This window comes from Peromyscus eremicus, chromosome 15, assembly GCF_949786415.1.
Source record: "Peromyscus eremicus chromosome 15, PerEre_H2_v1, whole genome shotgun sequence".
Taxonomy (NCBI): Eukaryota; Metazoa; Chordata; class Mammalia; order Rodentia; family Cricetidae; genus Peromyscus; species Peromyscus eremicus.
The window spans coordinates 3,134,788-3,150,946 of record NC_081431.1 but is presented as its reverse complement, the minus strand read 5'-3'; the positions used below and the strand labels follow the sequence as shown (position 1 = coordinate 3,150,946).

Below are 16,159 nucleotides of genomic sequence, written 5' to 3'. Positions count from 1 at the left end.
ATATGAAATATTATACAACCCTTGAAAGTTTTCTTAAGATAACTAGTGGTACAGAAAGATATATATATATATATATATATATATATATATATATATATATATATATATATATATATATATATATATATTTGTTCTCATCTATAATAACTCTACTTGTTTTGTTTATTTTTTTAATCAAGTCATAAAACACTAAATAGAAATCTCTATTCCACACATCCTTGGAATAGAATTCTAATTGAAAGCCTGGAGAGATGGCTTAGCAGTTAAGAGCTCTCACTGCTCTTACAGAGGATGCAGGTCTGGCTCCCAGCATGTGCTTGCCAGTTTGCAGTTGCCCACTGGGGACCTGATATTCCCTTCTGGCCTCTACAGGCACCAGGCAAGCACATGGTGCACATACGTAGCTGCAGATAAAAATTCATACACATAAAATTAAAATAAATAATATCTTTTTTAAACAAGATTCTAATTTTAAGTTTTTTTAAGGGTTGTATAATATTGCATGTCAAGGAAACACACGATGCTTAAACTAATGGCAGTGGTGGGGCTGACGGATGGAACATTAGCTTTGTTCTTTCTCTCTGATTCTGTGTCCATCCCCTTCCAGGGCATCAGCAGCCTGTTCAGTTCTCTGAAAGTTGTGCGGCTGCTCCGTCTTGGGCGGGTGGCCCGCAAGCTGGACCATTACATCGAGTATGGAGCTGCGGTACTAGTCTTGCTGGTGTGCGTGTTTGGGCTGGCTGCGCACTGGATGGCCTGCATCTGGTACAGCATTGGGGACTACGAGATCTTTGATGAAGACACCAAGACGATCCGGAACAACAGCTGGCTCTACCAGCTGGCGATGGACATCGGCACTCCATACCAGTTCAATGGGTCCGGCTCGGGGAAGTGGGAAGGCGGGCCCAGCAAGAATTCTGTCTACATCTCCTCACTGTACTTCACCATGACCAGCCTCACCAGCGTGGGCTTCGGGAACATCGCCCCATCCACTGACATTGAGAAGATCTTCGCAGTGGCCATAATGATGATTGGCTGTGAGTATGACACTCGGGCCGGAGTGGGGAACTTGGCTGGTGGCCAGGCCTGCTGCAGGCTGAAAGTGGGGTGGGGGCTGCTCCCTGGCAGGATCAAGGAATGAGTGCTTAAAATGACCGACGGACGTGTTTTCGCCTGAAGACTAGGTCTATGGTATTCCTGGTCTTTAAATCAGCACATGCTCATTGAGAAGCCAATTTCAGAGGTGCACAAGAGGAGTGGGGCTGTCGTTCAGCTGGTAAAGTGCTTGCCTAACATGTAGTAAAGCCCTGGGTTCCATCCTCAGCACTGTACAAACCAGGCGTGGTGGAGCATGTGGATAATCTCAGAATTCAGAGAGTGGTGACAATCAGGAGTTCAAGGTCATCTTTAGCTAGATAGAAAGTTCTAGGCTTGCCTGGGCTATGTGACACCCTGTTAGCAGAAAGAAAGGAAGAGAAAAGGGGAGAGATGGGGAGAGAGAAGGAGAGACAACTGTTAGTTTTTGGTGCCTCACTAGTCTGCTTCCTGTGTGTATGTGGTCATCTGGATCCTTGGGTTTTACTAAGTTTAGAAAGACTGTTTTACATACAGTTTGCTAAGAACACAGAGCCATGGCAGGTCTTCCTGTGTCCGCTTTAGTCTTAAAGTAATCAGTGTGGTGTTTTAGTTACACAGTGAAATGGTCACAGCAGAGTCAAACTGACTGCCATCTTCTTACACAGCTGCCTCGCTTTCCCTGTTATTTTCTTGATGAGAATACTTTAGCGGACACTCAGCATCTAAAGTGTGTCTTGTGCCATGTGTCAGTTTAAACGTAGGTTGGATCTACATAGTCCAACCTGGCATGAGAAAAAAAACAATGAGAGAAGAGCTTAGGGTGCCTCGGTCGTCTTCACATGGTTATGTTAGAGTGAGAAGGCTGCTGAAGCTCGGGGTTGAATGAAATATTCTGGAACAATTACTCTCCTCTTAAGTGCTCCCTAGGGGGAATTTTATTTCTCTAGAGCTAGTCTGAGTCATAGCCTCCTTCCTTCCATGCTCTTCCTTCCTTCCCTCCTCACCCTGTTTTCTTTTATTTTTTTGAAGACCAGTTCTTGCAATGTAGCCCGGGATGGATGACTTGGAACTCACTGTATAGCCTAGGCTAGCTCAAACTCCTGCCAATCCTCTTGCCTCAGCCTACCTGAGTGCTGGGATTATAGACCTGAGTCATAATCATTCCCAAGTAAGATCAGTATTTTCCTGTCTGTCTCTTGGTGGAGAAATCTCCATGCTCAACACATAACATCACACACACACACACACACACACACACACACACACACACACACACAGAAATAGTTTAATGGGATACTGTTCTTGCATTGAATATCCCTCTAGTTCTTGAGGCAAGTGCTTAAGTCTGAGTCATTTTACCACTGACAAGTATGTGGATTTTGCTGTAGAAGAGTCTAGAAAGTGCCTTTGGCTGACAATATTGACCTTCCTTTATTCTGGGAAGTGCTAGTGGGGCGGGAACCTGCCTGGCTGGAGACATCAGTGAACCTGAGTGGTTTGTGCTCACGCTGCCATAGTGTCCACTGTACTGTGTTGGTGCTTCAGTGACAGACCACATGGGACAAGGTGACACTGGAGAAGCTTCCGTTGGCAGTGGTCATACAGAGAACTCAACCTCCCGAGCCCACAGGCAGGCCTTCCTCTTCTTGGATACGGTCCTTCATGGTGGCATTGATGAGTGAATTGTTGACACTCTTTGCCTACTTGTTGAGAGATCCAGATCTGGGGTAGACTTTGTCGCCCCACATTGTCCTGTCCCTTGATCACCGCTGGCTTCTTGTAGTGCCCTCCTCATGCCTGACGCAAGCAGATTCCTGAGAGTCTTTACAGGATGTGTCTAAAGGGGTAATTGATTCTGAGAACTGGGTGCTGGTGTCGCTGTTGCGCTTGCTCCTTATTTTAAAATGGGTTTTAATAGAGATGATTGCCTGGCCATGGGAAGCTGAGTGAAGGATCCGTGGGTGGCTAATTGCTTCAGTTTAATTAGAACTTGGGGTGCTTTCTCATGTCTCAGGCAAAGATTTAAGACTTTTTCTCTTCTAGCAGGGTTTCAGCCTTAACTGCGCTGGTTTCTAGTCAGGACTTGCAACTTACAAACAAAACGAAACTCCAGTGCTGGGGATCAAACTTGGCATCTTCATATGTTAGGCATGTACCCCACCACTGAGATGCTTTCCAGCTAGCTTCCAGAATTTGTATGAGTCTTGGGGTACCGAATAATCAAAGTGATATGCTGTGCATAGGGCCTGACTTCCTTCCCTTCAGGGGAGATGAACGGCCCATTATAGCCATTACTGAGAATTTACTAAGAGTGGTCAATCAGAAAAGGGTCCATTTCATGGTCTCAAAAGGCTTTCAGGGCTTCCTTGAAGTTTCTCGCCCAGAGAAGAAAGAAAAAAGCCCTAGGAGCATACAATGAAGACAAACATACTCTTTCCTTTCCCAAACTATTCTCCCATGAGAGTCTTATTTCCTAGTACCTAGGGGGAACCCCAGTCTTTTCCACCTCGTTTGTGTTCCCATCTTCTCAGAGCCAGGCAACATTTCCATTCTTTATGATAATAGAAGAATGATACTCAGGCCGTTTCCTCTGTGTGGTGAAGCGTGAGGACTGTTGGGCTAAGAGCTCCTGTTTAACTGTTTGCAGAGCTCTTGTGACGGCCAGACACTATGCTGAGCACACCCACATCCTCAATAGCTTACTCTGCCTGTTATCTCACCTTCTCAAGAATGTGGGGCTGGTGGGCAGGGGGGAGAGGGTTCAATGGACCTCTCACCTGTGATCGTGATGGAGTCACATGCTTGGTGTGGGCCGCCTGCACAGATTCCCCATGCTCACTCACTGACATGTGGAAAATTCCTTCTGTGAACTTGAGCAACCTACCCATGCCTGTTGTGGAAACTCTATGCTTGTTTATTGTTTTAATTCAAGAACACAGTTATGCTCCAGACTCAGGACCAGGTGTTTAGGGAAGCAGCCATTTTTCAGCAATCTATCACTTAGGGTTACAGTGGTGACATATGTCTGACAAATTCCCGTGTTGATGAGAAAGATTTTGCATCATGTATAATGGTTGGTAATCAGCCTTGTGAATGTGCATCCAGAACAGCCTTCCTTCAGGATGGCTGCCAGTGTGAGGCTTCTCCCTTCTGTTTTCTCTGTGCACATATGTGCACACTTATGCCCCTTCTGAACCACTCCTGAGGTCAGACTTACACCAGGATTGAGATATGTGGCAGTGAGAGCCTGAGCATATCCTGAGACCTCTGTGCTGTCTCCCTCCAAGGCTACCTAGCAATTGCTGAAGTGAGGAATGACACTCAATTTTTCCCCTGTCTACTGAATTTTTTGTGCCATGGGGATAGCATTTCTTGGCTCTTCTGGGCCCGTATTAACTGTGCTATAGGTAATGTGTGATTTCTGTTGCTTCTTCTGTCTGCTCTGAATGTCTCATTACTGTGTGCTTATTCTCCAGAGCATTCCAGGAAACAGGAAAATGAAGCATTTGCAAGCTAGCCTACTTTTCTCCATTCTAATAGACCTAATAGACCATTAGGAGGACGTGAAAACCGAGGCTGTCCTCAACGGGCTTTAGGTAGAAGTTGTAGCCAGCCCTTGCCCTGGCCTCCCTGTTCAAACAAGCCAGTGACAAGGGCCTGAAGTTGGAGTACTTACTGTGGCTGATCCATCCCCTGGCATTTGAGGGATTCCCAAGGAAAGAAAATGAGTATGGAAACAGTGATTTGTCTCAGCCTCATGTTGGGATCTGGCCGTACCTCGGATGGCTCTCCAGGAGGACTTTGAGGATGAAGAGACAGCTGCCGTTATCTAAATATGTACTTATACTTTTCTGTTTCTCCTCATAATGTCACCACTGTCACTCTGTCACTTTAAGTAAGTGGCACTCACCCTCCCTCTCTGGTGATGGCAGGGACTCTAGACACCACCCCAGCCCTGTGCAGCTCCCTGTGTCTGTGACTCACATCTTTCTTCCCAGTCTACCTCCAGCTCAGTGCCTTCAAGTGCAGGCTGGGCACCAGTGCCCAGGGACTCGTGTGAACACCCGAGTCCTACACAGCCCCTCCTCTCCCTCTCCAGCTGGACCTGAGCCTTCCAGATGAATGCTTTTGAATGCTCCCTAAGGCTTGGCACTCCCACACAACACTGGGCCCACTCTGAGCGGGCTGCTTCTGTCGCCTTCTGGTATTTCTAAAATGATATGGTCACAACTCTCAGTAAGAACTTAGGGGTGGGTGGGAGAGTGAAGATACTCTTAGACGATTTTAATAGACTACAGACTCTCAATAAATATTGACTTGTTTGTTCTGAACGGTTAAGGCCTTAAACTTTGGGAAGGGATGTTCAGTGCTACTGAGGAAGTTATTAATTATGGGATACCGAATCTTCTATTGGGCAGAGACCCAACACATGTTTCTTGAAAGTTTAGGCTTTGCCTGACTGCCTCACAGACACCAGGACCAGCTTCTTCACCATGTTCATGAGCCTCTTCTGTGTTGGGATCCCATGTGGCTGTTCTAGCTTCATCACGGTCTTTTCCCAGAATATAGGAAGGAAGGGATGGGAAAGGCCAGCAGCACACCTCTCTTTTGAGAACAAGACTAGGAAGTCATTTGTATTCTTTCTTTTCATATCTCATTGGCTGGGATTTGATGACCTAGACACATGTCGCTGCAAGAGAGTCTGAGAAATGGAATCTCAGCCTATCCTGTATCACTGGTTGAGGGGGAAAGAGAAAAACAAAATGTAGTGGTGTTTTACCGGGGAGAAGTGTGAGGTCTGCTCTGTGGTCTGGGTTGTACAGTTTAGTTTTGGTGAGAGCAGAGGGGCTGCCCTTGGAAGGACATGCCATGATGAGATGTGGCAGCCTGTGAAGAAGGTAAGAGTTTTCTGTCCAGAGGCCAAGACTTTCAGTGCCGTTAACTGTGGCTGCCTCTTGCTCTTCCCAGTTAATTTTGTGTTTCCTGTTCTTAGAAAAAATAAAACAATAATTGCTGCTCTGTCTGAGGAGCACGGGAATGCTATTTTATCTCATTTTTGGTTTATGTTTATTTTGGGAAGTGGGGCAGTGTTCAGAATTCTCTGGGAGAAATAAGCACTCATTTATCACTTATTCTTAGTTGTCTTTTCTAGCCAGGGAATGCTCTGCTTTTTCTCTGGAACTTGATTTACCCCTACCCACCGCCCACGGCCGTGGTCATCTCCACCTGTGGCCCAGCCTGGAACTAGCACCTGCCCCTCTCTTTCCTTATTCCTCTCTTACAGAAAACAAGCTCCACTTTCTCCAACCCTGTCCCCAGCCACATTGATTGTGCCCTTTAGGGTCATGGGCCATTTGCAGGGGGTGGGGCGTTGTTTTTTTGCATACTGGACCTTTCTCTGAACATGCATTTAATGATCTCGATATCTTTCTCACTGTGGCTTTTGTTCAGGTCCAAGGAGACTCTAGAGGGCTGGACCTGTGGGTCCCTCTGTGTTCCCTCTTCTCTTCTATGCCTGGACATGTGCTGCTGGAGTGTAGGAAAGAGTGTCACTTAGAACCAGCCAGGTCTGCCTGCCAGAAGAACTGACTGATGCTTGGCATCCAGCACTGAGGTCCCTCTAGGACGCCAGCAGTAGGAGCTCTTTCCTGCTCCCCATTCCCCATCTTGTAGCACATTTATGGAACTCAACCAGTGATGATGTTCTCAACCTCATTAGTCCTGAGGGTGTGGTCTTCTGTAAGAGAATTTGAACTTGCCTTGCATGCAGTGTGTAATGGGCAGTGTGCGAGCACGTCTGGATGTGAGTTTTCTAGATACAAACAGACCTTCGAGAAGCAAGTTGGCCTGACCATGGAGCAAGTTAAGGGAAGTTGTTGGTAGAGAGGCCTCCCACAGTCACTGCCCATGCCTGACTGGCAGCATCCTGACTGGGCAAGACAGAGGAGCTCCCAAAAGAAGGAACTAGAACCCTGAGCCCCCAAAACATCCCAAGTAAGGCATTCGCAGCCCCACAGCCCTTAAAACAGGTCTCATGCCTCTCTCTTCGACAGACACAGAATAGCTTGCCCCAGGGCATGGCTTCAGAGGTCGCTGAGCTGGATTTTGATCCCAGTTTTGCCTGACAACAAAGTCTTTCTCTTTGTGTTGCTGCTTCCCTTGCAGATTATTTTGGGATACAGCAAGGGAAAACATCCTTTCTGTTGTGTATGTGGAGGGCATGCAGAATTAAGAGCTGAGGAGCTGTGGAGGGCAGTGGAGAGATGGCAGGGAGATGCCTTCCTGCAAGATAGTTCTCTAATTTTGACTTACAATTATAATAAAAATTATCTGATTGCCACACTGCACCCAGAAGAAAAAATTACAACAAAACAGTCCCTAGATGTTAGGAAGCTTGGATGGCGATGCAAGCGAATGGAGGAATTGTCTCTGGCCTTACAGATGGGCACATTATTTGCAAAATTCACTTATTTTTTTTAAATGTAATTTCTACCGAGATGGAAGTGGTAATATTGTTAGAATTCAACATTTTGTTTCTACTGTGCTTCTGTGCCTGTCTCCTTTGAAGTTCATAGCACTCTGTGGGGAAGGTAGTACTGCCTCTCTTTCTGACTAGGGAGTCAGTGGTGTCGCTTGCCACAGGTCCTACAGCTAGCAAAGGGGGGAGCTGGGCTCACCAATCCTGAGCAGTGTTGTTCTCACTGTCTCCAATTGCCATGACAACCATTGGTTCTGTTCACCACAAATGATGCTGGTGGGTCATGCGCTGGTGCATTCATGGATTGTGTCAAAGCACAGGGAGATGGGGTGGTGGGTCAAGGGCGGGAACAGCTCACTTTCCACTCGCAGCGGAGGAATTGATAAATGTCATTTCCTACCTCCAGCTGCTTCTATCGATTGTTTATCATTGTTTGAAACTGATAGACTGATACAATCAGGCAGCTAAAGAGAAACCATACTGAAGAGAAGAGAATTTTCCTTTCTTTAAAATGAGCATCTAGTAGGGAAGGTTTCTGAAGATGTATGAGTCATCGTCTTTCCACAAGTCTAAGCTACTGCCCCGGTTCCCAACAAGAACAAGGTGGCTTCAGAGAATTCAGCCGTCACCCATTCCCTGCTTTCCTCCAGGGAGTAAGGAGAAAGCACCGGTGGTCCAAGATGAGTGCCTGCCCTTCCCTGCCTGTCCTGGCTGAGTCTTCTATGTGCCGAGAGCTGGGGATTGCAACACCTTGCCATGAGGCCAGTATGCTGCGTGTTTTGAGCAGCCAGACTTCTGTCCTTCTTCCGCTTAGACGGTGTCTGGGCTGCACACTGGGCCTTTGACCTGAGGGATTCCTGCAGTCTGTGTGGGTTGTATCACTCAGTCTCTCAGACCGAAGACTCCACAGCCCATCTGTCAGTCAGTTTATTCAGAGATCGCCCACTTCTTTGGGACAGCCCTCTTTAGAGGACCCACAGAGCCAGCCAAGCTGCTGTGTAGCTGGCGATGGGTCAGAAGCCACCTTGATGTTCCTGAAGTCACAGAGCTTTGAAAAGCCCAAATCAGACAAGCGTGGAATGGATCCTAGCTCAGCTCTGCTGCTTGATGGGATGACACTGCTGTGTTCCCGAGCTGCGTCTTTGTCTGGGAATGCTGCAAACAGAGTGGCAGTGGTGAAGGGCAAGGCTGTCCCTTCTAGAACCTTCGTTTCTGCCCGGCATCTGCTTGGGAGCCACAGACGGCCTCATGTCAGTGGAGAGATTGATCTTTACTGTGCCTTCGTGGATTTGAGTCTGATGACATTTCTACCAGGGATTTTGGCAGGTGTTGGTTACGGGATTAAAGGCTGGAAGGAGGCATGACAGAAAAGATGGTGGTGGGAAGAGGCATTGCCCATCGTTTGTGTGAGAAGTGTTTAATGAAGGTTTGTGTGTGAGACTCCATACAGGAGAATCTTCTGGTGAGGATGCTTTCAGACAAGCACTTGGAGGGCCAAGCTCCATGAATCCTCAGCTGACCTGACGCTGCATTCTCTCAGAACCTTTTCCTTTCTCACTTTTCTTCACTGTGGTCCTTTGTGCACATGTGAGAGGAAATGATTTTAGCTCTCATCAGCTAGAGGCCTGTCTCTGAATTAGAGCTGTGTGGTAACAAAACCTACCACTGCCTCAAGAAAGCTTGGCAAGGAACAGGTACTGTCCCATGTTGAAGGACACAGGCTTTGGAGGAAGGCAGGCATGTGTGGAGTCACCCTGAGCTCTGCAGAGCAGGGCAAACCTTGGCTGACCCTGTATTTGTGCTATAGGAGAGGAAGGGGAGAGATTCTCGGGTGAGCTTGAATGCAGGGCAGAGCCAGAGCAGGGGGAAGGAATGCCTCCTTCTGCTTAGAACAGGCATGATGGCAGGCCATACCTCTGGTTGAAGAGCCCAGGTTTCCTGTGGGTGAAGTGGAATTACCCACTGGAGAAACTAAAGCACACTTGATGGAGTCCCCACAAACGGGACAGCCCTGCAGGGCACAGTGACAAGGCTGTTGGACAAAGATGGCCCCTCGGGACAGAGGCAGGGACAGATGGGAGCCAAGGGTTCTTCCTGGCTGGCTTTGGAGTCAGTCCCTCCTGGGAAGCTCAGGTGTTTAATTACACTTAGCTATGATCACAGGCAGCCACAGGAGGCCTTGGCAGTTTAACAAGTGGGAGGGAGGCAGATTTCAGAGCACAGGGCTTTGTGAACACAGCTCTGTCATTTCAGCCTTTCATCTTTGCTTCCTCTTCTGCCCTCAACCCCCTCACAGATCAAACCCTTCCCATGGCCGCTTAGATATGGTATGAGGACAGATGGGCAGCCATTGTCTTCTAGTGAAAATGAACCAGATCTCCTGTGGTGTGGGCACTCCCTGAGCTCCAGACTCATTCTGGAAGTTGTCCCATCAACCATGTTCCCAGGATTCCCCTTTGCAGTTGGCTTTTTGAACCCAACCCCACAAAGTGACATTTGTGCGAATCACTATTTCATTTAGGAACGCAGACATAAGCAAGGATGTAGTAACCAGCACAAAACTCTACTTTTCCTTTATGTCATATGTAGCAAGATTGTTAGAATTCACCTCATTTAAGGTTTTAATTAAAATTTTTTTTCAGGTGCATATGTGTGTATGCAAGTGTAGGGGGCATGTGTGTGTGGTGCACATGCATGTGGAGATTCAAGGTTGATGCTGCGAATCCTTTTCAACTGTTCTGCCAGCATATTCACTGAGGCAGGATCTCTCACTCAAACCTAGAGTTCACTAACGGCTAGTCTTACTAGCCAGCTTTCTCTGGGGATCCTCTGTCTTTGCCTTCCGACACTGGAATTACAGGGTGGCTACCATACCCATCCAGCATTTCTGTGGGTTCTGGGGATGAATCCTGGTCCTCACTTTTGCATGGCAAACACTTTAACCAGAGAGCCATCTCCCTAGCTCAGTTTTAATTAAAAAAAAATCAACCAGTTTACAAAAACATAAAAGTTGTACATATGTTCATGAATTTCTGTGTAATATCCATTACACACATAGTGTGTTATGTATGTATGTATGTATGTATGTATGTATGTATGTATGTATTTAAGTATTTATTTATTTGCAGTACTAGGGAGTGAACTCAGGGCCTTTCACATGCTGGGCAAGTGCTCTACCACTGAGCCATATCCCCAGAGCTCTACCACTGAGCCATATCCCCAGAGCTCTACCACTGAGCCATATCCCCAGAGCTCTACCACTGAGCCATATCCCCAGAGCTCTACCACTGAGCCATGTCCCCAGCTCACAAACATTCACATCTTCCAGGGGAAAGCCTTCATAATTCTTTCACTTTTGTATATATATAGTCTGCCATTGTCATCTGTGCCATAGGGCTCAGAGCTTCTGGCTTCCATCTGTATTTCCATATCCATTGCTCAGCCTCTCTCTGTTTCCCCTTGTCCCTCTCCCCTTGGCTTCTGGAACCACAGATCTAGTCTTTATTTCTGGGAGAGCAACTCTTTTAGCTTCCAAATATGTGTGAGATCATGTGGTGTTGATTTTTCCAGTGCCCGGCTTATTTCACTCAACACAGTGATCTCTAGTTCATTCAAGTCGGTGCAAATAACAAGACAAGGCTTGCTGTCTGAGGCATGTTAGTGATTTTGTTTTTGTTGTTGTTAATCCAGGGTCTCCAGTGCTGCCTATTGCTTTTTGTGGGAGTGGTATGGGGAGCCATGCATAATTATAAGTAGGCATTCGGGGGTATGGGGGCAAGGAGCATGCATGTGTGCACAAGTGTGGAAGTCAGAGCTTAACGTCAGGTCATCAGGTGCTCCCCTTGACCACTTCTCCAGGTGGTTGTTGTTGTTTTTCTGGGGAGACAGAGTCTCTCACTGAGCTTAGTGCTCACCAGTTGGTTAGATTGACTGGCCTGTCTCTGCCGCCCTAGAACTGGGGTTACAGGCAGGCACTGCCATGCCTCTGTCTTTCCTGTGAGTACTGGGGGTCTGAACCCAGGTCCAGGTGTTTATGCGGTAAGCACTTTACTGATGGAGCCATCTTCACAACCCAGAGCTGCCTCCTCTCTCACCTGGTCCCATCCCCTTTCCATCCATGGCTATTCCTCCAACAGCTCATGTGCTTTCTTTCCATGCCTGGCTGTAGCTGAGGTTTTCCTGGTCCTGCCCAGCTCCTGTGGTCCTGCAGCCACTTGGACCCAAGTAAACACTCAGAGGCTTATGTTAATTAAAACTGCTTGACCATTAGCTCAGGCCTACCACTTGCTAGCTCTTATATTTAAACTAACCCATAATTCTTTTTTTATGTTTAGCCATGTGGCTTGGTACCTTTTTTCAGTTCTGCCTTCATGTCTTGCTTCCTCTGTGTCTGGCTGACGACTCCCGACTTAGCCTTCCTATTCCCAGAATTCTCCTGTCTACTTATCCTGCCTATACTATACTTCCTGCCTTGCTGGCCAATCAGTGTTTTATTTATCAACCAAATCAGAGCAACACACATTCACAACATACAGAAAAATATCCCCAGCACTCCCCCCCCCTTTTTTTAAAGGAAGGTTTTAACTTTAACATAGTAAAATTACATATAACAAAACAATTATCAAGCAAGAATTATAGTTATAATATCTAGTCTATTTGTGTTTGGCAAAATTAAAGAAGATATCTTATCTATCCTATATTTGTGAGTCTAAGGTTTCATATCTAACTTATCTTTTATTGCAAGGAAATTATAACTATCTAGTCTTCAACTACATCAAAGACCTCAGAAGGATACAGTAGTAACTAAGTAAACAGGAAATGCAGTGTAAGCAACTTCCAAAAATCTAGAATGACAGAGACGGCTGCCTGCCTGGACAGTCACCCAAAGTTCCTCTGTAATGTTGGGGCATCCATCTTCAGCCCACAGGTCTAGAGTCTCTCAGTCACTTTTCTCTGTGTCCTGTAGAATATCTGGCAGTTTCCTCTGCAAAGCAGGAACCTGAAGGATCATTTTGCCTTGCAAAGTTTAATGGTCACCTTTCTATGGATCCTGCATGTCCAGTCGATACAACATTTTGTCAAGCAGTCTAGGCAAGAACAGTTTTTGCCCAAGTGGCTATTTTTGCCGAGAAGAAGATAAACTCCATATAGAGTGTCTTCGATGCCCATTGTCTTCCTTGACGTATTTGGTGCTGCCAGGAGCAGATGCGTCTCATTGTCCAGAAAAGTCTAAGTTCTTAAAACATTTTAAATGCCATATTCTGTAGGTCTTCTCTAACACCTCCTGTGGGTTCTTGGTTGCCACATGATCCTCTTATGGTTGGTGGATCTTTCTGGCCATTGAAGTGCTGATGTCCTGTGTTACCCACAGTGACTTGCAGGAGCTTGATGCTTGCTCCAATGTGGGGAAGCATCCTGTGTCATCCTGTTAAACTCACGGACTGGGACTGTGTTGCCAGTATTCGACTGTCTCTTGCTGAAGATTTTCTTCATCCCAGTCTCTTTCCATAAACTCTATTTGAGTTGGAGCAGGAAGGCTCTGTGTTCTCTCTTCTCACAGAACTTCAGTCAGCTATGGCAGTGCTGCTAGGCAAGACTTGCTCTTGGCCAACATCTACATGTGCAAGGCTATGTGTCTACCTTCTCTTGAACTGGCTTTTGGACTCAACTCCATGATCCCAGTAGAATGAGCCCTTCCTCACCTCTTAGCAGTTAAGGAGAAGTGTTACTCACTTACTCTGTAGAGGTGTAATCCTGGGAAGTGGCCATTCGCCCCCAGTTCCACTCTCAGCAGGGTGGTTCCCAGGATCTCTCATTAAATACATTGTAACCATTACCCGCATGGGCTTAGATGTGGGTTTAGCTGAGTTGTAATTTGAAATTTACCTTTATGATTCTGGACTGTCTGTGAGACACGATCACAGGCATTTCCTTCCATTCTGGTTACCTTTCCCTTTTACCCTTCAACACATAGAAGTGGACATGTTTAAGACATCCAGTTTTGCTGGGTGGCGGTGGTGCACAACTTTAGTCCCAGCACTTGAGAGGCAGAGGCAGGTACATCTCAAGGCCAGCCTGATCTACAGAGTGAGTTCTAGGATAGCCAGGGCTACACAGAGAAACCCTGTCTAGAAAAACAAAACAAAATAAATGAAAAAAGAAGTCCATTTTCTTTTCTTTCATTTTCAGTGCTGTCTTTCAGGGTCTAGGGCTTGAACCCACCCTCTGGTGCTCACCTCCCTGGCCTCCAATCATGAATGGCCTGATCTGCCCCACAGCCACTCATAGGTGTCGCCTCATTTAATCACACTCACATCTGGCACCGCTACCCTGACACCCATCTTCCTCTCTGGCTCACTTCAGAAGCTGCCAGGAGGGGAGATGTGCTCCCAACATCCTTGAGAGAATGAAGGAAATGTGTGGGTGGAATACCTGTATGCACCACTTCTTTTGTTTACCTGCTGGGTGTAGCATTTCCATGTACTAAAGAACTTGTAAGAAATAGTTCTGAAGACTTCTGCATTTTTCTGGGATGTTTCTGAAAGCCAGAGCTAAGATCGCCAAGATTATGGAGTGCTATTATGCCCTTCTTTCCAGTGAGAGCTCCTGAGAGTCACAGGGTATTGGCTAAACCCGAGCAGCCGTGCTACAAGATGGTGTCTGACTACATAGCACCCTATCATCCCTCCCCTGGGCACTGTGCCTGTCTGCCATGATGCTCTGGTGGTCAGGCATGGCTGCTGACCACCCTGCTTTGCCAAGGACAGTGAGCCAAGGAGGCCTAGCTGCTTCTGATGCCCAGGTTCAGAGGCCCAGCACTCACAGCCAGCCAGCTACAGGTAGAGCCAGGACTTCCCTCTCTGGGCATGCAGCCTGCCACTGTGGCCCCCACTTTCTTGCTTCTTCAACCAGTTGCTCCCCACATTCCTGGAACCCCTGTGAGGGGAGACTGTCAGCGTACAGGTGCCAGCTGATGTGAGGGAGCTGAGGGCTTATCCTGGACTGAGTCGGTTTGATTTAGGGAGTATGGTTAAGTTCCCTCTGCTTACACACTGCTTGGAGCAAGCAAGCATCTTTCACACAGGTAAGACTGTGTCAGTGTGTGGCTCAGATGCATGACTTTCCTTCCATGACAACCTGTGCAGTGGGTGAGAGCCCATGCCCTGGTCCTCATAAGAGTTTCTTCCCCTTGGAGCCCCACTGCTGTCCCTTTGAGGGCCCTACAGGGAACAAGAGTAGTGCCAACAGTTCCGTCTCGGCCTGGCTTCATTGAGATGAAAGAAGAGCTTGTCCTGCGCTAACCAGAGTGAACCGCAGTGCTGGCCGAGGCTGTTCTGCTTACAGGACTCAGGGCTCATGCAGCTGGGAGGCATCTGCACTGGCCATTCCAATCATGCTTAGATAATGGAGAATACTTAACGGCCAGTGCCTCTGTCTATGTACTGAAGCTCAGTGGTACCCAGACGTATGGCTTTTATGTTTAGACAAATAAGGTAATGGCAATGTTGATGTTATTGGTAACTTGGTAGCAGATACCATTAACTCACACTGACTCCTTCTTCACAGCTCTGTGAGGTGGACTGTGCCATTACAGCCATGTCACAAATAAGAAAACCAAGATATAGAAAGGCAGTGGTCACCTGCCTCAAATCCCCCAGGAGGTGGAGGAGCAGGGATTCAAAGCTCCAACTGCATATACTCACTGACTCTGTGTCCTGAGCCCAACCTAGGTCCAGATTCCTTCCAGGGTTCCAGGTGCTCTTTTTCCTGTCTCTGAGAGGGCCGATGTTCTGTGGGGAGCTGGGAGGGAAAGTGAGATGGGTAGACCCTGATGAAAATGGGCCGTAGATATGGTCTCTTCTTCCTATGCCCCCTTTGCTACCCCTTCTCTGGGTGGCTTTGGGAGATTTCCAAGCTAGGAGCCCCCTTCTGATAAACAGCTTCTACCTCTGCAAATTGTAAGTGATGATGTCTGCCCGGCAGTCTAGTCGTGAGCCACAGACATCGTGTTTGTGAAGTCCTTGGTGGGGGTCTGGGTAGTGGTGAGTCCTGAGTGACTGACACAGTCGTCTGGGATCACAGTGGCCATTCTTCCTCTTCCTCTCTGTCTTCTCACTACAAATGCAGATGTGGGTGTTGCCTGATGAGAACTGTCTAGAACTTTTCTGGCTCCAGCCCCTCTTTCAAAAATGGCACAGATGCCCATGAAGTTCAAGAAGGTAGCCAGCCTCCATGCATCGTAGCTCCAGAACCTTCTCCCTCCATCATCAACTACAGGGCTATTTGCTTGTTCATGCCATCAGCCCTTGAAATCAATGCTCTTGCCTCAATGAGAATCCCCCCATGTCTTCCACCACGTGCACCAAGTCTCTTCTCATTGCTTGTTCACTAAAGTTGGAGGTCCTGAGGGAGTGGAGACTGGTGGGGAGCTTGTGGGACCAGAAGAAGAGGTTTGAGAAAGGAGCTCTTTTTCCTCTGGGCAAGCTTGTGATGATGTCACCACACTGCAGGACACACTCTGCTGCTGCTCTCCCACCCCCAGGCTTTTATAAAGCAGTTATCACCTTACTTAAACATCCTCAGGTTGAATATTCTCACATTTGT

At 47.3% G+C, this 16,159-nt stretch overlaps 1 protein-coding gene across 1 annotated transcript in view; it reads left to right on the top strand.

Annotated features, from left to right (window-relative positions):
* Nucleotides 1-520: 520 nt before the first annotated feature.
* Nucleotides 521-16,159, top strand: part of Kcnh1 (potassium voltage-gated channel subfamily H member 1) — a 168,776-nt gene continuing 153,137 nt past the window's right edge. The window contains exon 1 of the mRNA XM_059281027.1: nucleotides 521-1,037. Within this exon, the coding sequence (XP_059137010.1) occupies nucleotides 521-1,037 (517 nt within the window). The remainder of the gene's footprint in view (nucleotides 1,038-16,159) is intronic.